Raw genomic sequence first — 26,725 nt, 5'->3', positions numbered from 1 at the left:
ATACAAGAGACTAAACGGGCGGCTTCTGTCCGGAGGTGAGATGGGAAGGCAGAGAGGGTTAGGAGCTGGTTGAATGGACATGGGGAATCAAGGGTGGAAAGGAGGAGTATGCTGTCACAGTATGGGGAGAGCAATTAGAGTCACATAACAAGGTATGTATAAATTTTTGTATGGAAAAAAATTTAAAAAAAAAAAAACAAGTTCCCTCTCTCCTGAAGCTTAGCATGAGCCATACAACAACCTGGTGACATAAGTAGGACAAGTACTATTATTACTCCTCTTTACAGATGAAGAAATTCTAAAGCTTAATTAAAACTGAAATTAAAATCACTACTTTTCTAGGAATTTGGGTCCCAGATGAAATTGTATCACTGGTATTCTAGTTTCTTTCTCAAAATTTTTCAAAAAATCAGTACTTCAGTACATTTTGTACCCTGAAATATTACCTTCATAAACATAATGAATTTCTGCAGTGGAAACTCCTGCATTTAGAAAATTCATTACAACACTCAGTCTAATAACCCTGTCTAGGAAAAGAGCCATTTTACATTATGAATACACCAGTTACAGCTGATCCACCTTAAGTTGCTGCTGTATGAGCCTGATAAATTACTTGCTGCCAGTAAAACTACTGTGATATCTGGACTGTATCAGAAACTAACTTAATAAGCTTACTTTTTTTTTTTAACAACCCTCATAACTCAAACACAATTAAGTTTAAACTGCCTTTAGTTTAAACTATTACAAATCTGACTTTTTTTTACCATTTGCACTGACCCACGCATTATTGAATATAATAATTAATGATAAATTATAATTTATAGAAATTACAAACTTCTTCTAAGTTTAAAACATAACTTGTAAATTGAAAATAGTTATTATAGATTCTAAAAATGTATATTGGCCACATATATACTGTCTTCAGTGTATTTCCTTCATTGAGGAAATTTTGATATGAATTTTTTTTTAATATTTTTTAATTTTATGTATGGCATGGGGTTCTCTCATCCCTTCTTAACCCTGGCAACTTTCTGTGACTGATGAAAGACATATTTGTGTAATAGGATGCTAAGTGGGAATTTTCTGATGGGTAAGATTACAGCCTAGAAAACACAATGGGGGAGTTCTACTCTGTCACATGGGGTCACTGTGAGTCGAAATCAACTCAGTGGCAACTAACAATAACAGTAGGTTGCACACATTCTAAAGAGAGAGCTGCCAAAAATCGAGCCAGACATCCTGTTCAGGGTTTACTACTAGTTACCGTCAAGTCGATTCTGACTTACGGCAACCCCATGTGTTTCAGAGTAGAACTGTGCTCCATAAGATTTTCAGTGATTGGGTTTTTTGGAAGTAGATCACCAGCCAAGCCTTTCTTCTGAGGCACCTCTGGGTGGATTCGAACTGGCAGCCTTTCAGTTAGTAGTCAAGCACTTAATTATTTGTGCCACCCAGTTACTCCATCAGGATTTACTAAGGGGTATTGAGTCCTGCCTGGGCATAGTCAGCCTCCAGTCCATATAGGCAGAAGATTCGTGCTGGGGATGAGCAGAGAATTGTCTGAGTCTCTGTGGAAAGAGCTGAGGCATTTCCCTCCCTTCCCACAGAAGACAAGAGAGATTGTGTCCCCATGCCCTCCAGGCTAAGTGAGGAGGGGTCTAAGAGGAGTGCTCATACCAGGGTGCCTGCAGGAAGGGAAGCTGGCATCTCTTTCCACAGTTGGACTTCTCGCAGGCAGAAGCTTTGTTGATGCTCCTAAAACCTACCTGAGCTGAAGAGAGAACTGGAGGGAGATGTCCAAGCAGAGGGAGTCCCTGAGAGTACAAATTGTTAACACGCTCAGCCGCTACCATAAAGGCTGGAGGTTCAAGTCCAACAGAGGCACCTTGGAAGAAAGACCGGGCAGTCTGCTTCCAAAAAATCAGCCATTGAAAACCCTACAGAGCACAGTTCTACTCTGACACACATGGGGGTGCTACGAGTTGGAATTGATTTAGTGGCAACCAGTATTGGTTTTTTATCCAGGCAGACAGGGAGTGGTGGGAGAGCAGCCTGCACCCCCAGTGTCCTGCATGGCAAGGATTAATATGTGCATGTGGGTCACGAGGACATGCAGAAAGAGGCTGGGCTTTTACCCTCTCCCCTGCATCCCACTCAAGAGTTGTGGGTGTGTCCTGGGGGGAGTTTAATGGGTGCTGGAAGAAGTCAAGCTGGAGCCAGATTTCTCCCCTCAGGAACTGTGCAGTGAGAACTCCCCCAAAGCCCCGACACACCTCTCCAAAGAGCTCACACAGGTTCACGGTAGAACCAGGGCTGGGCACTTGCTACACAGAGGGCATCGGGGTCCAAATCAGTGTTGGCCTGAGGAGCAGGGACAACCATCAGAGAATTCCACAGCATCCAGATGAGGAAGAGGTCCGTGTCCTTCTCCTGTCCCCTCCTCCCCAACTAAACACATGAAGGAGCTGGATTTGGGATAAGGGACTCCCAAAATAGACTATGCCCCCCTACTCAGGGAGAAGCTCAGAGGAGAAGTAGAAGAACAGGCAAAGCCTGTCTTACCCACGTTGGGATTTGTAAGCTCCAAGACCTGCCAGTGATGAGGAAAAAATTTGAATTAGATATGAGATTTGAGTTTTGTACAAAATGTATTCATTCTGTCCCTGGAGGGACTGTCAGAGAGGTCCTTGGAACTTGCCATGTCCTGTCCCCTGCCTGACCCTGCAGCAGGGCATGGCTAAGCCCTTAAATAGTCTCTGGGAGAGATGGCACACCTTCTGCCTGCCCCAGACCAAGGTCAGGCTTGGTGTCCAGCCAATCAGGAAGCAGGCAGCAGGCGAGGTCCCACAGAGAGCTGTGGCTTTGAGACTAGAGATTAAGGCCTTGGGTGAGTCCTCTGCTCAGGCGGGGCTGCACAGAGCAGGCATGGGGCATACCTGCCACTCTCACTGAGGGCTTCCGCTGGTCCCTGTTCATCTCTGGGACTCATTTTCCCCATGTGTAAATTGAGGAGTCTGGCTGGACAAGATGATCACTGAGGTCTCTAGGAGATGATCTGTATCCTGGGACATCAGAGGGACGCCTACTGAATCCTCAGGGAAGAATAAAAACGAAACAACCATCCTGTTGCTGTCACATCGATTCTGACTCTTGATGACCCTGTATATTGCAGGGTAGAACTGCTCCATGGGGTTTTCCTGGCTGTAATCTTTACGGAAACTGATTGCCAGGCGTTTCTTTGGAGATGCCTGTGGGTGGGTTTGAACCACTAACTTTTTGGTTAGTAGCAAAGCACTGAACCATTTGTGCCACCCAGGGCACCTTCTGAATCCTGTTGTTGTTAGGTGCCATCAAGTTGGTTCCAACTCATACCAGCCCTGTGTACAACAGAACGAAACACTGCCTGGTCCTGCGCTGTCCTCACAACCGTTGCTATGGTTGAGTGCATCGTTGCAGCCCTGTGTCAGTCCATCTTATTGAGGTTCTTCCTCTTTTTCACTGAACCTCGACTTTACCAAGCTTGATGTTCTTCTCCAAGGACTGGGTGTTAAATAAATATTTGTTGAGCTAATGTATATATATATATATATATATATATATATTCATTCATTCTATTCAAAGTGACCAGAAAATCATGCAGTCTTCCCAAAATGTTAAGTTACCTGGTGCCCATCAGGGAGGGGAGAATGAGCATGGCCCGCTTGGGGTTGATGATTGGAAAGCAATAAAACTGTAGAATTGAGACTTTTCCATGAGCTATTTAATGCATTCGTATATACTTGTTTCAGGATCAGAAAAACAAACTCCACATAACTGGAGTTTTCCTCTGCCTTCTAGGGAAGTCAGTGCTGGGCTTGAATTCCTTCCTAGCCAGCCCAGCAGGCAGACATGTTGTGACCCTTCCCTGTGTGACCTGAGCAAGCCATTTAACCTCTCTGAACTTCAGTGTCTTCATCTGTCAGGTGACAGGTGGTCGGTCCCTGGGTTACTTCTAGCACTAAAATTCTGTGAAAGTTGTAGAAGATGTGATTTATATAAAGAATTAACTCATAATTTGTGGTGAGATTGCTAAAAAGGTCAAGTGTATCCTAGAAATTTGTTTTGTGCCAGTTAAGATGGTAATCTTACTAAAGTGTGGAGTTCCCAAAAAAAAAGAGAAAAAAACCCACTGTAGTTAAGTCAATTCCAACTCATAGCAACCCCATGGAGTTTCCAAGGCTGTAAATCTCTATGGAAGCAGACTGCCCATCTTTCTCCTGCAGAGCCACTGGTGGTTTCGAACCACCGACCTTTCAGTTAGCAGTCGATCACTTTAACCACTGCGTCACCAGGGCTCCTTAAAGTGTGGAGTTAGCATATTTAAATCAGATGGCTGCTATTGGAGATGAGGAGGCCACAGCCAGATGATGTAATGGCCCAAGACTTAGAGAATTAATTTTTGAAAGGTAGGAAAGGAAGATCCCGCCGTGGAGAAAATAGCATGAAGTCTAGAGAGGGAGCTGAGAATAGAAGATCTGGCTTAAGTGGAAGGTGGTCGAAGGTGCCTCCTGGTCAGACCATGGGGATCTTACTTCCTTATCAGTGACCAGAATGTCAGTAACCTGACAGTCTGTCCCCAGTGAGCCACTCAGATGACAGACTGAGAAGGGATGGAAAACCAAGGGTAGGTGTGTATGGAGAAGCCGTTGTAACGTAAGAGAGAGATGTTAAATTTCTGTGAGCCTTTCTGGTGGGAAAGGGCGATGTGTAGTCAGAGATAAACTTTCTTTTCCAGAATTCATTTGCTGATGATAGTCTTCTTTGCTGGGTTTCTGACCATTTGTGGGTATGTCCTTATTTCCTTCCTGCACTGATCTTTGTACACTCTGCTTATACATTCTGGGGATGATGACAGTACTTGCTAAATACGTTTAGGTGCTCTGCCATTTTCTGTAATTCAATTTCACGGTGTCTTTTAGAATGATGGAATTCAGGTAAAGAACTATGTAAATACAGGTTAGGCCAGGAGCCCTGTTGCTTTATTTGGCGATTTCAGCTGTAACTCCTGGGGTGGGATGTTAGATACTTTGGTGTTTGATTCTGAGGGGGAATGGATTACCCAATAAGCAAGATATGCATGGGCTTACTTGTGCTTATTTACGAATCTGTAGTGCACAATTTCAGCACATCAAAGATATGATGAAACCCAAGCGAAAATTGTGCACTACAGATTAGTAAGTAAGCAAAAGTATGCTTATGCATACCTTGCTAACTGTAAGCCTGGGGGTACCTTGCTTATTGGTTAATCCGCCCGTGGTTCTGAGCCAATGTTATTGCCTTAGATTGTTAACTGTGTGAAGGAGAGCCTGAATTATGGAGCTGATCCATTTGGCTCACAACTGCTTTTCCAGAAAGTTTCTGCTTGAGTAACAGACTTGAGCTTCCTGGCCCCAATGCCTCCTTATTCCAACCTCCTTCCTGCCACCGCACACTCGTACAGCTGGGTGGCAAACTGACACTTCTCCCTTTGCTAACCAGAGTTTAGCCCTCAGGAATTCTAGTACGATAAATACCTTCTAGATTTATAGAATGGAACAATGCCTAAATCTGGAAAGTCATTTTATTGCCTTGTTTGCTCTTAGTCACTGAAGATAAGAAAATAAAATTGGTTAACCTGTGTTGAAGGTTTTTTCCCTATCTTTCTTGAACTTAATGAAAATATTCATCCTCTGAAATTAATGGTGTGAAGAGGGAGAGTATTTCTGATCTCTTTGGCAAATGTGCAATAGTTTGTGTTTTTATTTTTCCAAAATGTGAATTTATTGGTAATTTCCCTTGAACTAATGCATAAATGGTTTTTTTTTTTTTTTTCCAGCCAGCCTAAAATGTTTTTAGGGGAAAAGAAAGATTTGGAAATGAATGATTAAAACCTTGGACATCCTAAAGCGTTTTGGGGGGGTTTTATTAAGAATCGTGGTCCTTTGCTTTTGATCATTTTCTTCCCTTCCTTTCCTTGAGGCTGCATTGGTAGTTGCCATGTTTTAAATATTGACAAGATGAGATAGTTTTCTGTTTATACCAGCAGTCGTCTGTCTGTGAAATATGGACGAATCAGAACGCTGGATTTCCTTTCTCAGCGATCCATCAGGTTCATAATGTAAGGTTACAAATGGTTATTTCTTTTTCCTGAACTTACGCTACGTAATGTGCTGCAAAGTGTTGTCAAAATCTATAGGTATCATGTCCTGGCAGTGCAGAAAATTTGTAATGTCTAGTGAGCCAGAGATTCTTTTTGTCTATTCTACTTCACTTACTGTGCCTTGTGACCAGTTGATGTGCAAAACGTGTTCTGAAATGAGACGCATACTTGGTTTTAAAGTCTACAGTTAAAATCTGTCCCATGTGAGTTTTGGCTTTCATTCCAGGTGTCTGTATTAACTTGCTTTTACAGGAAAAAGGAAAAGGGTAAATTGATATATACGTACATATTCATATGTATATATCACTGTTACTATCCGCCATTTTGTCCTTCCCCATGTCCATGGGCTAGTCAACCCTTTGTGTCTAATAATCCTCAAAGGTCTACGTGCTTTACTCGTAAGAAATAATTAATTGAGTATGATTTGCATGATATTCTATGTAAATTTTATGCAAATATGGGAGGAGTATAGGAGGAGAGGCACTATTGCAGCTATGAAGTGGTTCTCAGCCTTTTTCCACTTGACGATATTGAATTGATCTTTGGAATGTGTGTGAAACTGTGACCCATTTGACTCTGAGCTGCTTAATATTCTAATATTCACAATTGACCTTCATATACCTCGAGAAAAAATCCGTTTTGTTTGGAAAGTAAATTTTTTTTTTTTAACCTTTTGTTTTAATACACAATTCAGTTTTCACATTCTGTTAAACTTTCCCTATTGCTGAGAGGTTGAGGCATTTGGTTGAGAATCGCTGAGCAGAGATCTCAGGGTGGCATGCAAGGGCCTCTCTCGGGTGGGGTGCCACCTCACGTGCACCCCTCCTCCTGTGCATGGGACTTGTGGCTCGTGGGGACCAGTCTGCTCTGTGGGTTATTGCCTGCCTGGTACCAGTTCTCCAGTGGCCCAGCAGTTATTCCTGAACCCATAAATACTAACTGAAACTTTTCTGTGTTCAGAAGTGGCCATCTCTGCTCTTTATCGTCAAAAGGAACAAATTTACTATAACCAACTGCATTTGACCAAACTAGCATTCTTTATTCTTGAAGATTTTTAAAAATATGGTATAACATCATGCTTACACAAGTGTGTGAATGTTTGTTGGAGGCCTTTTCCTTACATTCACAACCAAATATATGTATACATATTTATGAACATAGGGCTATATATATGTAGGAGCCCTGGTGGCAAAGTGGTTAAGAGCTCAGGCTGCTAACCAAAAGGTTGGCAGTTTGAATCCACCAGCTGCTCCTTGGAAACTCTATGGGGCAGTTCTGTCCTATAGGGTCGCTATGAGTCGGAATTGACTCAACGGCATGTAACAACAATATATATGTAGCATTCTTCAATGCCTTAGAGATAATAGAAAGTAATGCAATTCGATATATCTTATGTATGTTTGGGTAGCCCATCTCTGAAATGGGTCAGAATTATTGAAAGTAAAACCTTAAAATAGTTGTCATTGAAAATCATTAAAGTTTTTATTAAATGTTCTGAAGAAATAGAGAATAATGTTTGTTAATATTCAGATCTAAATTTACAAACAAGTAGGTGGGAAGAATTCCTAGTAGAAAAGATTTAAAAGCTTCTATTGAAATAAAGATCAACTAAATCCTAATTTTAAAAAATTTGAAAGGAACAATACAAGGCTTAGAAAATACCATACCTCTCTGTTCATGTTAGAAAGATAAGTCATAATTATGACTTTTAATTATTTACTGAGATCCTTGGGAAACTTTCTTCTCAACAAGGAAATAAGAACATAGAGAAGGTTTCCCCCTTTTTATTCTCAGAATATATAGAATACTAATATCTTCAATTTTCCTTTTCTGGGAGGAGGACTATATGAGATGGTATGTTTTAGAGTTTATCTTAGGTGTCTGGCATAGATGAACTAAAATCTTACAGCTGTTTACCACCTTTAGAAATAATGCAAAGTTTAAAAGCTGCATTTCCAACTCAGCCAGACTCTAAATTTATAGGAACCAAAGAAACCAAACCCACCGCCATCAAGTCAGTTCCAACTCATAGTGACGCTATAGAACAGAGTAGAACTACCCTGTAGGGATTCCAGGGAGGGGCTGGTGAATTCAAACTGCCAACCTTTTGGTTAGTAGCCAAGCTCTTAACCCCTGTGCCACCTATAGGGTTGCATTGAGTCTGAATCGATTCGACGGCATTGGGTTTTAAGTTTATAGGAGGCAGTTGGTAAATACCTGTTAAACAGAATCCTCCATTTAAAACTCTAATCTCAAATTATGTTTGCCTTTACGTTAAAAGGCTAATTTTTATTTGAATTTAAGTAGTTTGAAGGGAGTTAATTATGTATGTATATTTTCCCTCTATTTAATTGATGTCCTTTAATGTGTTTGTAAACGACTTAGAAAAAGCCTTTAAGTATTTATATTTAAAAAATAATAATAACAAATACCAAACAAACAGTTTTGGAATCCATACCCAAATTCTTGAAATGTTAGGATCATCCAAGTACATGAACATAAAGATTTTAAGTATTTTAAGCTCTAAAGAAAAAGCCTGAAGACATTAGTAAAAGTACCTTTGGATCATTTTAATTTCTCTTCTGTAATTAACCTAAGGAAGCCCTCTAAAGAGCACTGCCAGTCAGTTAGAATCTTAAGGAGTATTTAAAATATAGCAGAATTTTACCCCAAATTTTTCCTACTCCATCTTGTTATGGTAATTAAATATTATTACAATATTGCGTCCAGTGTTTAGATCTACTTTTTATTAAAGGTAACATTTGATTGTAAACCATTATTTGAGGCAGAAGACTTTTTTAAACTCTGATTTTTATATAATCTTTAACAAATATTTGTATACTGTAAAATTATTAAATGTAAAAAAAATTTGCCTCAGGAAATGCAGATATTATATAGATATGAATGTACTATATGACAAGACCTAATATTAGGTTTCACAATTCAAAATTATTTTATGTATTAGGCAAAAACCTTTATTTACTTTTTGGTAACTACTCTACCCAGCTTCCCCATAGCTTATTCCCATTATAATTCAGCCTCCAGGAGGGTTGAGACTTCTGAACTCTTTTGTTTTTACTGGCAGTTCGTCATGTAAAGCTGAATCTCACCCAAGGGCCAAGGCTATACCTGTCCTGTACAATAGCTTAAAGCCAAGTTCAGTTGTTTGAGTCTATTTGTTCCCATTAAATGAATTCCAGAGAAGTACCAACACCTGCAAGCTGAGTCTTGTAAATATTCTTAGACCTGAGGTCGAAAAAACAAATAAACAGAAAAGAAGTTGATTAATTTCCAGGAAGAAAATAAATTTATTTTCTTATTAATTCAATCGTAAGAATCCCTCTGTTTGAGAATGACTTTCTGGAAATAGCACTGAGGATGACAAAACTCAGTTTCTGTTTCCAGAAAGGTAGATTCAGTCTCTGTAGGGAATTTAAAGATATTTGGACTGGAGCAATATTTCAGAGCCACAAAGAAAATAAAATAAGGATTATATTTCTCTTCCCTATAATTATGTCTCCCCATAGCACCTAGGGGAAGCCCTGTGAGATCAGTCTGGACTCCAAGCAGGTGGTTTGTGGTTTCTTGATAAAGTCGAGACCTAGGCGAGCAGATGATGGCTACACAGTTAAAGAATGTGTCACTAATTTCTTCAAGTGGTTATCAAATAGGAGATGGGGATGGTTTCCAAGCTGAAGTGGAATGTGCTGGAGCTTGTTATTCCCAAAATGGTTGCTACAACTTATGTGAATGATGTCAACATTTGGACCAGCGTTTGGCTGTAGTTCTGCTTTAAGTGTATGGAATTCACAGTGCAGTTTAATTACAAAAGTGCCTGAGTTAATTCAATAATTAGAGAATGAGTTTGCATATGATTTGCATGCTTAATGTACTAACACGCGAAATGTTCGCATAACCCTAGCTTCACCCGACCCATCTCCACCCTCAACCCTATTCCTCACCCTTCCCCTGCAACCCGTGGTACTCCCAGCTCTTGCCATGTCTGTTCAGGCTTTTTTGAAAACTGCGTGTTGAGCTCGGCCAAGGTATACCTCCGCTAAACTATATCAGGGCTATCTTGAATCAGCGCTTGGTTTGAGCTGTCATATATCAGCAGAGACTGGAACAAAGGATCTTTTGATGCCAACCAGATCCTCCTTTTGTATCATTCCACGGCGTTGCGTTCAAACTTCTGTTGTTCTGTTAACAGTGTTACCTGTGACTTAAATGTACAATTCCTGTTTGCTATGTTGTTGTTGCTTTATCTAGGGAGTGGGGAAAGCGGGGAGGAAGCTAATGGGGGATTGATGATGATTTGCTAGATTTGGGGAGAGCTTTTCTTTAGGATTCCATAGCTGCATGTTTCCAGAGTTTTAAGCTCTTTTCATTTAAAGGTTACAACACTTGTCTTCCAAATAACATTAAAATCCACATATCCTACATTTTGAATTTTGTGCTAGTTTTTTTTAGCGACATCCCAGCCAGTTGAGATAATAAAAGTTTGAGAAGAGAAGGAAAAGAAAGATTCAACACAGGAAGCCAGAGAAAAATGTAATCCCAAACTGATTGCAGTCTGTAATTGCTTTTCCAAAATGAAAATTCATGTAAATAAATAGGGAAACTTCAAGAGTCAGAGGAGTTAGGCATGGTTCATAAAACAGAAAAAAATGCCATAGCGAATATTACAGATAAAGTCTTAAGAACAGCAACAGACAGGAGACAGGAGAATCAAACAATATGTGAGTATATCAACTAAAGAAAAACTAACCTGGAGAGTAGCTCAGAATAGAGCATGAGAGAAGAGCCAGGAAGAGTGCTGACTCATCACCCACTCCAGTGAGAAGCCAAGGAAATAGCATGATGGGAACCTTGCTCTTCCTGCAGTTGGGAGTGACCTATCTCAAGGAGAAAACCTTCAGGCTGTATACCTCTATGAAAAGGCCTGTCCATTTCTGAGGGACCCTAGAATTTTCTTCTGGTTCTTCAAAGCCAGTAAGAAATTTCCAGAAGGCAACACCTTTGCCTAAAACTTTACCAATGTTGGTAGCCAACTCATATTCCATCTAATACAAGTCCAAACTGTGCAGAAAAAATGCTGGTCCTCCTCCCCAAAAGACACACCCCATTTAAACCTTCCTGGAGAAGTGTGGTTCTTAACCTTTGGGTGGTTCTAGATCCTTCCAAAGAATTTAATGGAACTTATGGACTTTCTCCCCATGAACATACACCTCCATCCAAAAGTTTACATTCTCATCCCAAACTCCTTGAAAATCCTAAATTGAAAAATCCTACAAAGTGCCAGCCCATTTGCTCATACTTTTATGGCAGTTGGTCTCTAACCAAGGTTTTATTTGGTTTTGGAGCATATGAGACCTTTTTATATTCTTCCAACTCCTAGAAAAGGTAATTTCTCTTTAATTCTGTAGAACCAGCTGAATGCAGATAAGAGGAGAGTAACTTTGGAAATCTGCCTGTTACAGAGCTTTATTTATGTCCATTTGAGATAAAGAACTGAGATTTTAAAAATCAGAATCTTTACCCAGGAAAAGATTAAGAAATCTCTTATGTAATATGTAAATTAGACTAGAGCCCAGAAAAGAGTTGCCAACACAGGCCTCTCACTTTATAAATGCTCATACTAAACAGTTACAGTAATAAAACAGGTGGGAGCTAACCTCATGGAAAATAATAAATGAACTGATGGAATGTTTGTCTGTATTAGTGGGTATATATATTATATGATATATCATCATATGTGACTGTGCTTGTATTTGTGAATTCAGGATCCTCAAATACATGCATATGCACATAGGATCAAACTCGGTGTTTAAATGTTTAGCCTTCATTGGTGCTGTAGATGTTCTGAGGAGGGTAGCTGTATACATCCAAGACAGTCATGGTGGCATTATTTCAGTACAGTTGAATTCAGATAAGAGAAACTAGTTGTCATCCATGAGTAAATTTTTCTTTTAAAATTTTGTTTAGTATCAAACTTACAGCAACTTTTATCCAGAGATATAAAATTATCCAAAGTACACGGTACATGGCATATTTGGGAATTGAAATGGAACTATGACTTCTGAGTGTAAAAGCAACTCAAACTAAAAATTTCAGACAGTCAGTTTTAAAAACAGAAAATTCTTTTAAAGATTGTATGTTCTTTTCTATTGTATCAGACCATCTATTAATTAGTAAATCATTTATGAATATTTTCATGTTTTATTTTTAAATCACTTACATCAGGGCGGCATGCTAAAAATAAAATAATTCAACTTCTTCACACCTCAAAAGATTAACTCAGCTTTGAGGAATATGATGCTAATACATATAAAAGGGTAATAAAGAGTGAGAGTAGTTTATATACATATAATACACCAAACACATTTGTACATTTATAAGCACATGTGTATAAAATGAACTCAGGCTAGCTGTAGGGAATAAACTTTGCCTATTGCTCGTATTACATCTAGAATAAATATGATTTTCAGACAGGAGACTGGGGAGAACCTTCCATTACGTTGCGACCTCCGAATGAAGCCACAGCCTCGACTCCAGTACAGTACTGGCAGCACCACCCAGAAAAGCTCATCTTCCAATCATGTGACTACAAAGCTTTTGTAAGTTACCCTGTCTTCTGTATTTGGGTACCGGTGGGGCTAGAGGGTATATTTTTGGTTTGTCTCCTTCTGTATGAAAATTATAGCAAAAAGTCCAACACTGAAATTCCTGAATTCTTTTTCCCCTTCTCTTTTTCTTAAGGTAGTCGGCTGCCTATCCAAAAAGAAAGTTCAAAAAGAGCTTTATAACCCTTTTGTTCTTGTAAGCTTAAGATCTGGTTTGGCTTCTTACATAGTTGTAATTTTAAAAAGGAGGTGTGGTCAAGTGCAGTCTTAAAACAAAAATGAGTATAAATACAGCACATGTATACATTTCCACTCACCAATGATCTCAAAATGTTGGGTCTACCACTTTATATAAATTCTTTACATTGTCCTCATTAGGATTAGATTATTGTTGATGATGTTGTTATTTTGTTTTATTTTTAGAGAAGGGGAATCAGTTATGCTTAGCTGAGAGTTATGAGTAATATGAACAGGTAAATGTTCAAAAGATGCTGTAGGCTTTGTGGCAGGTGGTGGTTGTCATGACTACCACGGAAAAAGTACCTAAACCCTCTGTATTGAATTGAAACTGCTTCTCTTAATAAGAAATGTTTCAATTAGGGTAAACTTTTCTGAAATAACTTAAAAAATAAGGATTTCACCAAGATCATATTCCTTAATTTGATGACGATGTGGGCGGTCTCATAGCAATTTAGGCTTTTTTTTTTTTCCCCATTTTGTGCTATCTGCTCCTCTTATTGCTTACTTACCTTGCAGCATTGGATTTATTTCAGTAGTCACCTAACAGCAACCAAACCCATTGCCGTTGAGTCGATTCTGATTCATAGGGACCCTATGGGGCAGAGTAGAGCTGCCCCATAGGGCTTCCAAGGAACAGCTGGTAAATTCGAACTCCAGCCTTTTGGTTAGCAGCTGAGATTTTAACCACTACACCTCCAGGAGGGTTGGTATTTCCTAGCCTCTCTCATCCTACTCCTACCTTTGTTAGGTCCTCCAAGTGTCAGTTTGCAACAGGGACTCAGGGATTCAGCTTTCTCTGTTATGAAACAACTGAGAATCACACCTTCCCTCCCTATCCCCCCTCCCTCCCTGTTCTCAGGTGGCGTAACCATAGGGCACACAGCTGTGAATGAAAAAGGTCCAAAAATGCATCTCCGCCTAAGAACAGCCTAACGTTAATTACCTATGCAACCAAATAAGCCCAAATGGGGTACATGTTGCTTAGCTTCTCAGCTGTCTCATACAACCCTGTAATTACATAGATAGTAGTGTGATTTTTGCAGACATTGCTGCCTCAAAAAAAAAAAAAGGGAAAACATTTTTAGATGCCCCATTTTGCAATTAAACACGATTTGAAAGATAACATCTTTAGAAAATGCTGCAATTTATTATAAAGAGCAATTTACTACCCCCAGAACTTTTGGTTAATTCTGCTGCATTCTCCATATGGATGCATTGATTTGTTAGGATTACTGTTAGCTTCTAAAAGTTGTGCAACAATTTACAGCCAGGAAACTTAGACCTTGGGATTTCATAATTTGTTTTAAATCATTACTGATATTTATGGTCTCTTTCTCATAAACCATTGAATCTTTTTTTTATTTTAGTATTTAGGTTCTATGCTGATAAAAGAGCTCAGGGGGACAGAATCAACCCAGGATGCTTGTGCAAAAATGCGGGTAGGTTTGCCTAACTATTTTATTCCTAGTAGGTGAAATACTAAATACTGGGTATGGATATAAATTGCCACTTTTCAAATAACTATTTTCTCCATCTGTTGGTCTGCTGAATCACACTGGTGTTGCATGCAAAGGTGTTTTCATTTTGTTCATGTTTATACTTGAACTTTTCTCACTGTAGTTCCAGGATTTAGGTCTTGATATATTTATATCGTATTGAGTTTGCTGTTAGTTATTTTTAAAGCTTTAAAATGATTTCCATATACATTGGTCATTCTCCAGATTAGATGAGGAATGATCTCTTTAGTTTATTACAAGAAAATGTTTTAAGTACCCAGCTGCGTTCTGAGAATATTTACAGAAAAGACCTCCAATTGACTAAACATTATCAAATGGAGAAGTACTGGGAGCATATTATATAAAGTTTATAGTCTTTATGAGGCTTCTTAATTATTTTGTTCTTTTTTAATATAAGAAAAAATTCAATATGAATTAAACCATTTAAGGACAGTAAGTGTTGACTAAATAGCAAATGTCTGCGATTGGTGACCACTACTGGGTTCCTAGGTGTCTATGTTAGCCAAGCAGACCTAATCTCACCCATATTACAGGTCTGTGTTAGCGTTTTCTTTCATGTGTTCCCTATTCTTCCTTCCTTCATAGTAGATGTACAGAGGATATGGAGCTATCTGACTAACAGTACAAGTTAAGAATGTCAGGCTGAAGGAACCCTGGTGGCGCAACAATTAAGCACTAGGCTGCTAACCAAAAGGTTGACAGTTCAAATCCACCCAGCGACTCTGGGAGAAAGACCTGGCAATCTACTCCCATAAAGATTACAGCCTAGAAAATCCTATGGGACAGTTCTACTCTGTCACATGGGGCCACTGTGACTCGATGGCATCTACCAACAGAGAACAGCAACAACAAAAAAAGGTCTAAGAGAGCATCAGGCTGATTTCATATAGCAACTAATCAAAGCCAAACCTAAGGTCCCTAGCAGATGAACTCTAGATTTTATTTGTGGCATTACTTTTATAGGAACTTGGTGGGAAATATTTAAAAGCATATAACTGAACTAAAACATTTATGAAGGTAAACATGAAATATTTATCCTTCTTGGAAAGCTAACTATGTATGAATATTCATGAAATTAAGACCTTTGTTTATGATCGCTGATTTTAATATTTTAGTCAATAGGAAAATGACTGAAATCATTATACTTCTGTTCAATGTAGAGTTATACTTAAATTGTCAGTACCAATGAATTTTTATCCCAGGTACGGTGTTTAGATGAAAAAAACTCTTATATGTGTGAGGAATGCTAAGTTCTAGTTGTGTTTCTATAAACTTGCCTCGTTGTTAGTTGCCGTTGCGTCGGCTCTGCTCCTGGCGATCTTATGTATAACAGAATGAAACGCAGATTGTTCCTGCGCCATCTTCATAATCTTTGGTATGTTTGATCTTTCCATTGTTGTGGCTGCTGTGTCAGTCCAACTCATTGAGGGTTTCCCTCTTTTTTGCTTAAACTTCCTGCTTTACCAAACATGATGTCCTTTTCTAGCGATTGGTCTTTCCTGATGACATGTCCAAAGTAAGCGAGCCAAAGTCTCACCATCTTCACTTCTAAGGAGCAATCTGGTTGTATTTCTTCCAAGACTGATTTGTTCATTCTTCTGGTCTTAAGGGTCACTTTTTAGTCATAATAGATATAACTACTGATACTTGCATGTAGTTATGATGGGCCAGACTCTGTGCTGAAGGCCTTGTATGTTTATCTCATTTAATCTTTACCATAACCTATGAGATTAGTACAGTTATTATCCCCATCTTACAGATGAAGAAACGGAGGCTTAGAGAGGTTAAAGAACTTTCCCAAGGTCACACAATGAATAAATTGCAAATCTGAGACTAGATTTCAGGTCTTTTGACCGCTATCTTCCCCTGCTTCTCCTGGGCCTATTTTCTTACTTAAAAATTGAGAACATTGGACCAACTGCCTTTTAGGGTTCTTTATGGTTTTATAACTGTGATGCTCTTGTATCCTAAATATATATCTGATCTAAATTACATCACCAACGAACAATGAGAAAATGGGAAAGTTTTTCAATCATCAAGCCTCATGATAATTTTAGAGATATTCATGAACATATCTGAGAAATGAATTTGGCCTCTCTGGTTTAATATTACTAACTAAAGTCTCTGAATCCAGCTATTCAGTGTCATAATCAGTCTAAATGTTGCACAGTGTACATAGCACCATCGAAAATACACCCGATCTGTGATTTGAATTTCAGTCAATTCCTTAAAATTGAACGGATCTGAAATCCCATTCCGACAGCAATAACAAAACTATTTTAATAGTCTCAGTGGAGAATAATGTAGTTAAATACATTTCTGTTGCTTAAAATGAAACTTAGAGAAAGCTATCTATTTAGAAGCCATTCTTCTGTTCTTTGGGGCATTTTTCTGGTTTGCTACCCTTGGTGTTTATTTGGATCGTTTACATGAAAATAGAAACTTTATTGCTTCTTGGAATATCACAAACCCGTAATTCCCATCTTGATTAAATAAATATATCTGGTTTTGGTACAGTAGCTAAAGCTACATTCATTGGGCTCACTGGAGCCTTTCAAAACCAGACACGCAGGTTTGATCTGTTATCTGGGACTATTGTATTGTGAATTAGAACTCTCACCAACCAAAAAGCAGTGTAGGTCTCAGCTTTCAGTTACTTTTCACTTTGAACCCAAAGATGCTGTTTTCTGGTTTCAACATGGTGGCATTTTCAGCCACAACTCGCAGAATAATTACATCTCCCATGGGAAATACTTCAGGCATATAAAAAAAAAACAACCAAACCCATTGCTGCTGAGTCAATTCTGACTTACAGCGACCCTGTAGGACAGAGTAGAACTGCCCCATAGGGTTTCCAAGGAGCAGTTGGTGGATTCAAACTACCAACCTTTTGGTTAGCAGCAAAGTTCTTTACCACTGTACCACCAGGGCGCCTCTCCTCGGAAGAAATGAGTTTATTACTACTAACAGTTAACACTTGAAAACGACATGCCAGGCCCTGCACAAGTGAATTATGTGTGCTAATTTATTTAACCCTCCTAAAAGCCCCATAGGAGGCCTGGTAGTACAGCAGTTAAGAGCTCGACTGCTAACCAAAATGTCGTCAGTTCGAATCCACCAGCTGCTCCTTGGAAACCCTATGGGGCAGTTTTACTCTGTCACGTAGGGTCGCTATGGGTCAGAATCAACTCAGCAGCAGTGGGTAACAGGTTATAGGGTTGCTATGAGTTGGAATTGACTCAACAGCAATGGGTTTGGTTTGTCTGATTTTTTTTAACAGCCCATAAGGTAAGTATTTGCTGTTCTCCCCACTTTGCATATGGGGAAACAAAGGCAAAGGAAGTTAAGTAGCTTCCCTAAGGTCACACAGCCAGCAAGGGGAGTTAGGATTTGAACCCAGGAAGTCTAACTCCACCACCCAGATTCTGAATCCCCAGGCTATCCTGCTGCTCTCATGCACAAGTGAAACATGCATGGTCCTGAGTTTTAAAATAGCTGACAAGATAAGTCATCTATGTTCCTAAGAAATAGTTTTAGGAACCCTCAAAGAGCCTGTAAGCTTAGCACTGGCTAAATTAATTTAGCTATAGACATATCAAGTAATTTGAGGTACATTGCAGTGTTTTAACATAAATAAAAATTTCAGCAGAGTTTTAATTGCATCCTTAGCTACTGTAAAATATTTTTTTCCACAACACTTTCTTTAACACATTCCCTTTTGCCCCAGAAGAAACCAAGCACAGTCTTCCCTCTTGGAGGACAGACCTGGCAATCTGCTTCTGAAAGGTCACAGCCTTGAAAACCCTATGGAGCAGTTCTGCGCTGCACACATGGGGTTGCCGTCGGTCAGAATCAACTCAACTGCAGCTAGAAACAACAGAAACATTTGGAGAGTTTGGTAGTCTGAACTGGTTAATTTCTAAGTTTAACCCGTTCATTCATCTCTAAGGTCCCCTCTAGTTCTGAAATAAAGATAGTTTTATACTAATTTTATTATGTTTTTATTATATGCATAGTATTTCAATTAAAAATAGGCCATAGTAAACTAACATGCATTAGATATAGTAATTCACATCATTCTACAATATGAAATTGTTTCATTCTTTTATTTGTTCAAAATTTTTTCCCCTTCAAACTATCATAACATTCTTCCCCCTGGATCCAAACTCTAAATAATGCCCCTCTTAAAATTATCTTCTGAATTGTGTTTAGTGAAGAGGAATCAATAGGAACTTGCATTAAACTTTGGTAATATTAAGTAAGATTGTAATTTGTGCCTTATCTTTCAGAGTTTTTTCTAATAAAAGCCTAAGAGATCAGATATGCTTCAATATTGAGGTGCACTTTTAGGTAGAATGATGTTTATGAATTATTTTTTGCTCCTTACTAGTACAATTTGACTGCTTATTTCTTTTACCATAATAGTTTTACAGACATTTTTATTCAAAATCAAATCTAAAAACTTACACTCATATATATACAATTAAACGAATGTGAGGAGTTGTAAGAGACGTCTGTTTAATCTGAACATACTCATCTGTGCTACCTTTCGTGTTACTGATTCAGTTTTCCAGTTAAATCCACGCTCAGAATCAGTCTTAATTTCTGAAGGGATTCTTAAGGGATGGCATTAGCTCTGGGACCCTGAATACAATGCCCCTCCTAACATGTTCCAAATAGTACCAGGACCTTTCCTCTGTTATAGCTCACATTACGTTGTATAAAAGGAGCCCTGGTGGCACAACGGTTAAGCGCTCAGCTGCTAACCTAAAGGTTAGGGGTTTGAACCCACCCAGCAGCTCTGCAGGAGAAAAGACCTGCTGAGCTCTCCTGTAATGATTACAGCTGTCTTAGTTATCTAGAGCTGCTATAACAGAAATACCACAAGTGGATGGCTTTAACAAAGAGAAATGTATTTCCTCACAGTGAAGTCGGATAAAAGTCCAAATTCAGGGCATCAGCTCCAGGGAAAGGCTTTCTCTTTCTGTCGACCTTCTCATCAATTTTCCCCCAGACTAGGAGCTTCTCTGTGCAGGGACCCTGGGTCCAAAGGATGCACTCTGCTCCTGGCACTGCTTTCTTGGTGGCATGAGGTTCCCAACTCTCTGCTTGCTTCCCTTTTCTTTTATCTCTTATAAGAAAACGTGGTGCAGGCCACACCCCAGGGAAGTTCCCTTTACATTGAATCAGGGATGTGACCTTAGTAAGGGTGTTACCATCCCACCCTAATTCTCTTTAACATAAAATTGTAGTCACAAAATGGAGGACAGCCACACAATACTGGGAATCATGGCCCAGCCAAATTGATACACACATTTTTGGCAGGACATAATTCAATCCGTGACAACGGCCTAGGATACCCTATAGGTCATTTCTATTCTGTCATATAGGGTCGCTATGAGTCAGAACTGACTTGACAGCACACAACACAACAAACACTGTATAAACATCTGGTTACTCACACCCTACCCTACCCGGGAAGGCAGGGACTGTATACCTTTGTACCCTCAGCGCCTGGTACCTCATGAGGTTGTTGTGATGGTTTTAATAAGATGATGCATACTAAATGCCTAGTTCAGTAAAATCTCAAAATGCTAGCCCTTCCTCTAGATGTTTGAAAAATTAGTAAATTTGTGCACATATTCACTTTGGATTACTATATTTCTTTTTCCCTAACTATTATACTAGTACCCTGGTCGTTACCCTGGTTTTCTGTGTACACAGTGTGTAAGAGAATATTCAAAAACTTAGGAATCCTATACTTTTGTTTCCAGTTTTAGAAGGCAATTGCCAAAAAAGAAAAAAAACCCAGCAACATCAAGAAGAGAAAATGTAGATAAGATGGTGTATATAATTTTACAGTCTTATATTTTTGGGAGATAATTTGTTCCCAAATAGATTGGAGGTTGCTTCTTTTAAATAATGTGTTCTCAGGGTTGGATTTTACAGAGCAATAAATATGCTGCTTTAGCCTTTCAGTGTTCTCTGTGGTGAGAGTAACTGCCACCTTGGAAATCTAAGAAGGACAGTGTTTGGTGAAATGAGGAATTCGCTCTGGCCAACTCAGGTTCTACTGTTCCATTTTGCCTCCCTAGGCTCATAATCCCATTCCTCAGCCCTGAATTTTGCCCCAGGGTGTAATTATCAGTAATATACTTCCCTAATTAAATATACTATTAAGAAACATCAGCTACTGTAAGAGGAGACCATTGTTTTCAATTTAATGCTCTCTGAAATCTTACTTTCTTTAACCCCACAGTTGATGGTTAGGATCATTCACAGGTGTTTGTACCCGAGGAAATTTCTCTTTTTTAAAAAAAAAAAGAGACAAGAAATCTGTTTTTAACTAGAATAACCTGGGATATCTTCCTTCCTAATGTAATCAGGAAATATTTCAAAATTATTTTTAAGGCAGGAATAAGAAAATTTTTCTGTGTGTTTCAGTTGAAACCTTTATTTCCCAAAGGGCTCAAGCAGTTTCGCCGTGGTTCAGACTTCTCATTGAGTCTGTTCCCCCTTAGCTTGTTTGACTTTTAAACTTTCAATCTGGAAGCAGTTCTGAAGTATACATTTTCAAGAATAGATTTTCAAATAAAAATTTGTTCCTTGCTAGAAAATGTTAAGACTTTGATTTCTTTTTATTATGCTTTTAAGGAAACGAATGGGAGTAGGTTGGAAAACTTGAGTTAGGTTTTAGAATTAGATGGAAATGTTAAATTCAAGAAGCCTCCTTCCTTGGTCCTTGAAAAAGACTCATGTTTAGTTCACTGTTCTCATAGAAATCCCTTCTGTGAGGAATTGTCCTTTTCAGGGATGATCCTAGGAATTACATCTTAGAAACCAGGCTGGGACACAATTTACTAACAACTGATTTTAAAAGTCTCTGTTGCCCAAGCTTCAGGAAAGAATCAAACATTTTTGCCTTTCACTCTGTTCCAGTATTGCACAGGCTATGTGAATACAGGTCTAAACCTGTGAGAGAGAGAGAGACAGAGAGAGAGAGAGAGAGAGAGAGTGTGTGTGTGTGTTAAAGTAGCCATACACACAGACAGCCACATTTTTAACTCCTTATTGCCTGTCTTTGCTCACATATGCCTTTCCCTTTGTGAATATTTTCCAGCAGAAGACCACACAGCACCAACCATCTTATTCCATGCTGGTTTCATACCTCAAGTGTCTGTATGTTTCATTTTTGTTTTTATTGTTCTTGTTACCAGCTTTTTTCCCCTACATCACCTTCACTGCTCCATATCACTGAAACAGTTTATGGGCTCCTTGTGTCTTTAATTGCCCCTTAATTTAAGCCCTCTTTCTAAACGTGTTGACTGAGCCAGTGAGTCGTTGGCCCGGGTATGTTGCTCTGCCAAATGTTCATTATTGCAACCACCATCTCACTACCATCTTAGCGTATATCACAAGCCAGGCAATTACTCAGTTGGGCTCAGAGATTTTGATTTTGCTTCTGCTGTCTTTCACTGGTGGGATATTGTGCTTTAGAAAGGGACTTTCTAAGCGAAAGCCTCCATCCTCAGAATAATAATAATAATAGCTAAAATCTATTGATGCTTCCTACATGCCAGGGACTCAGTTCTCTTATTTAATCCCCACAACAGCTCTGTGCTGTATTAACACACCCATTTTACAGATGAAGAAAGTAAGACAGAGAGAGGTTAAGTACCTTGCCCAAAGCCACACAGCTAGGAAGGGATAGAGCTGGGACAGGAACCTGCCCCCTGGGGGAGGGAGCTCATCAGTGGGTCCCTTCATAACTTCAAGATGAACACACACACACAAACCCTGAAGTTGTACTTACCAATGATGTATTGAAAAGTTCTTTTTTAAACTAAAATAATAATAAATATTTTAAACTTTATTTTGTTTCTTATTGCACAACAAAAGCAATACACTTGACTGTTGGCAAATCTTAAAATAGAAATAAGTAAAGGAGAAATAAAAATCACTGCGATTTTACCACCAAGACCTCTGTCACAGAATATTTTAGTTTTTCTGGCAGAAAAGCAATGCATATAAATGCATAAAGAAACGTTCTGGAGAATTACACATAAACAAGGTGTTAACATCCCTTTACCTAAATCTTTTGCAACCAGTCTGATTATTTCCTTAGAATAAATCAGTAAGCATAGAATGGCTGGGTCAAAGGATATACATATTTTAAAACTTTACATAATTATTGCCAAATTGCCTTCCAGAGAAGTTGTTCTAGTTTATACTCCCAGAAGCAGTACGCAAGAATGTGTTGATGTTTGCTGTCACATCTCTTGATTGCATATACTTCATATCTGGGATGTGTTCCTAGTTGATGTAGAATCAGGGAACTTTTATGAGAAGCCCTACATCCTCAGGGCTTATCAACTCTATTTTGATGTAACTCTAGATTCTGTCTTTATGTAGCTGAACTCTTTTATTTTATGTGAAGGTTTTATACTTTCACAGTCCCTGAGAAACTGTGGAAGAATTGAATAAGTTTTATTAATTGCTCTGAAGACTAAGAGCTGTAGCTAAATGCTAACTAAGGATTTTTGGAAATCACTTGTCAAATGGAGAACAGTGTGTTTTAATAAATTAGCTTCTGTCTGAGTTAACGTAGGATGCAGTACAAGCCGAGTTGGCATGCAGAGCAGCAGAGATGGCTTCTGACAGTAACCTTCAATCAAACTGATCAGCTGCAGTTCTGAGCACTAGTTATTGCAGTCCCAGACCAGCAGCATCTGGGAACTTGTTAGAAATGCACATCTCAGGCCCTAGCTCACACTTGCTGAATCAGAAACTCTGGGAGTGGGGGCCCAAATATCTGTTCCTTAACAAGCCCTTCAATATTTCTATGCACTCTACAGTTTGAGAGGAGTCCCTGGGTGGCACAAACGGATAAGTGCTCAGCTGCGAGCCAAAAGGTTGGTGGTTCGAACCGCGCCCCCTCCAAAGGCACCTAGAAAGACAGGCCTGGGGATCTGCTTCCAAAAGATCACAGCCTTGAAAACCCTATGGAGCAGTTCTACTCTGCACACCTGGGGTCACCATGAGTCAAAACCAACTTGACGGCAACTAACACCAACAGTTTGAGAACCACTGCTTTGGTCCATTGGGCATTCCACTAAGGCTATTGTGTAGGTAGGCTGGAGACCCTGGGTGGTGCAAATGGTTAACATGCTGGGCTGCTAACCAAAAGGTTGGAGGTGTGAGTCTACCCAGAGTTGCCTTGGAAGAAATGCCTGGCAATCTACTTCTGAGAAACCAGCCATTGAAAACCCTATGGAGCACAGTTCTACTCTGACACACCTGGGGTCACCAGGAGACAGGATCGACTTGATGGTAACTGATATTAGTAGGTAGGCTGGCCTGAGTAGCATCGTTCTGCCTGGAAACTAGCCAGGGCTGGAAAAAGAGAGCTTTATAGTGGACCAGATTTTAGCTAGTGTTTGTGTGTTACAGAAGCAGTACAACAGCCTTGCCTTCTGGAGGAATAGTTTGAATGGCTGCTTGCCTACTGCCTGTTCTTGTCACATGGCAGTAGTTAGGCTCTGTATTCTCCCAGCTTTTGTATCAGAGTCCCTGTGACCAGTAAAGCCCTTGAGAGGTCATTTAGCGTCATTTCCCAGCCAAATGAGACTCACCCCTAAGTCATTAGTGACAGATGAGAGCCCAAACTATTTTTAAAGACATCCAGAGGGAGAAACTTCCCAGCTGCCCCTAGTAATCATTGTGCCCTCTCAAGCAGTCTTCCCTTTTTATCACAGTGCCTGCAATTTGAGATGGTTTTCTGTTGCAAAAATGAAGACCTACGTCTTCTCTCCTAGAGGCTGAAAAATCAGAGGATCGCTGAAGCTTTTTCCCCCCCATAGGAATCTCTTGATAACTCTAATCATATCTGTGGTTTTCTTCCAAGTTCTTCCAAGGTGTCCACACCTGGCTCTGGGCACCAATACGCTGAAAAGCTCTCTGTGCAGTGAGAGGTTGACACTGTGGCTCCTCCTTATAAATCCTGCTTCGTGCTTGTTACCATACATTAGTTCATTTGCTCCTTCACTTAACAATCATGTATGTCTTAGTTTCCTGGTGCTGCTATGACAGAAATACCACAAGTGGGTGACTTTAATGAACATAAATTTATTTTCTCGTGGTTTAGGAGGCTGTAAGTCCAAATTCAGGGCATCAGCTCTAGGGGAAGGCTCTCTCAGTCTCTGTTGGCTTTCAGGGAGGGTTCTCTAGCCCTAGTGTTCCTCAGTTCCTTGGCAATCTCCACGTGGCATCTGTCTTTCCCCAGATTGTGCTTGCTTGTCTCTGTAGCTAATCTGTTTTTTTTATATCTCAAAAGTGATTAGGTTTAAGACACATCCTACACTGACATGGCCTCATTAACATAACAAAGATAACCCTATTCCCAAATGGGATTATATCCAGCTATAGGGAATAGGGTTCCAACACATCTTTTGGGGAGATACAGTTCAGTCCATAACAATGTATTTCAGCAGCTTTAAGATTGAATCCTATGAAACTGCAGAAATTTAACCATTTTTGACCCTTAAAATATTTATAGAGTTCAACCCAAGACTATGTGCCAGTCATTATAGGAGAGACAAAGGCAAGAAAGGTGTGGACAGTCCTCAAGAAACAAGCCATGTAGTGAGGGAAACAGACAATGGTGGGACCCAAGAAGTGGACACAAAGAGCAGCAGAGGATCACAGGGTGAGCTGGGGAAGCAAGAATAAAGCCACCCATTAGTCTAGGAGACCAGGGAAGGCTTCCCCAGAAAGTGGCATTTAAACTGAGTTTCAAGGAATGAGTTCCTTTCAAATTATTGACCCAACATCTGCATATCTCTTATAATCCCCACAATGTAGCTAGTTCCTCTGCATGCAAAATCACTACAATAACGCTTGTTTTGTGTGTTTTCTAATCATTCAAAAGTCACTTAGGGCTACCAAACATAATTGTTTGGTCCTATTTTAATTTACTTGCTGAAACTGAATATAATAATTAAGATTTGAAACTAAGGAAAATATTATATAGCAAAATTAATAGTTGTGACTCAGCACTGAACATCGAACTAGAAAGCATTCTCAGGGCAGCCATATATAGGGTAAAAATATACTATAAGTTGGATGGCAGTAGACCATCTGGAATTCTTTTCCCCAAACTGAGCTTAAAATACATTGTAAATTGTCAGGGTATTACAAGAATGAAGGGTCAGAGACACCGTCCCCCACAGACTGCCTCACTCTCTTCCGTCCCTGTGCTGATTATCGGGTACAAATAGTTCTTATTAGGAACATAAACATCATTCCAAACCCAAACCCAACATTACAGCTCACAACTGAAGTGCTCCCCATCGTAACTCTCTTTGCTCTCATTCACGCTTGTGAAAGCCATGTACTGGGATCAGAGTCCATCCAGTCTGAAAAGAACATTGGGATACTGTTGATTCTACATTAGAAAATGGGAGTTACTTATTTTTAGAACATGCTTTAAGGCTAAAGTAAAAGCACCAGTCGTGAATTCTGACCTGAAACAAAGATTCTGTTTCTGCTGTTGTTGTGTGCCATCAAGTCGATTTCAACTCATAGTGACCCTATATGACAGAGTAGAACTGCCCTATGGGGTTTCCTAGGCTGTACACCCACTCCTCACTTATTGACTATCTTGTTATCTGACATTTCGCATTTACGACAATAGTAAAAAATCTACTGTCCAACTATTTTGCATGTTAACAATGTACATCTGACAGTAACAAAAGCCAGCGTGTGAGGTGAGAGTAACGCTGGCTGTGAAGATTAAGGTTATGTGTCAACTTGGCTGGACTGTGATTCTCAATGGTTTGGCAGTTATGTAACGATGTCATTTAGCAGTTATGTAATGATGTAATTTGGCAGTCATGTAATGATGTAGTCATCCTCCATTTTTGTACAAAACCGATTTTCACATAACAACCTGGTGTTTGGAACCTAACCATGTCAATAAGTGAGGAGTGGGTGTAATCTTTACAGGAAGAGATAGCCAGGTCTTTTCTTCCGTAGAGCGGCTGGTGAGTTCAAACCACTGACCTTTCAGTTAGCAGCTGAGCACTTAACTATTGCATGATCAGGGCTCCTTTACAAAAATTCTAAGCAGTACATAATTTCTAATTAAAAAGAGAAAAAAAAGGTCATTT

General features: G+C 39.4%; 1 protein-coding gene across 20 annotated transcripts in view; it reads left to right on the top strand.

Moving 5' to 3' along the window:
• LOC101350473 (ankyrin repeat and sterile alpha motif domain-containing protein 1B-like) overlaps positions 1–26,725 on the top strand; it is a 469,608-nt gene that overhangs the window by 404,453 nt on the left and 38,430 nt on the right. For 8 of the 20 annotated variants that reach the window (XM_004381265.1, XM_023735753.1, XM_023735761.1 and 5 more), the window contains 2 exons: positions 12,667–12,795; positions 14,409–14,480. In XM_004381265.1, the coding sequence (XP_004381322.1) occupies positions 12,667–12,795; positions 14,409–14,480 (201 nt within the window). Of the gene's footprint in view, positions 1–6,061; positions 6,137–12,666; positions 12,796–14,408; positions 14,481–26,725 lie in introns of all 20 variants that reach the window. The other 12 variants (XM_004381266.1, XM_023735762.1, XM_004381260.1 and 9 more) reach the window with 2 other exon arrangements.

The sequence above is a fragment of the Trichechus manatus genome, unplaced genomic scaffold (genome assembly GCF_000243295.1).
Source record: "Trichechus manatus latirostris isolate Lorelei unplaced genomic scaffold, TriManLat1.0 scaffold00081, whole genome shotgun sequence".
Taxonomy (NCBI): Eukaryota; Metazoa; Chordata; class Mammalia; order Sirenia; family Trichechidae; genus Trichechus; species Trichechus manatus.
This window is presented reverse-complemented; position numbering and strand designations above follow the sequence as displayed.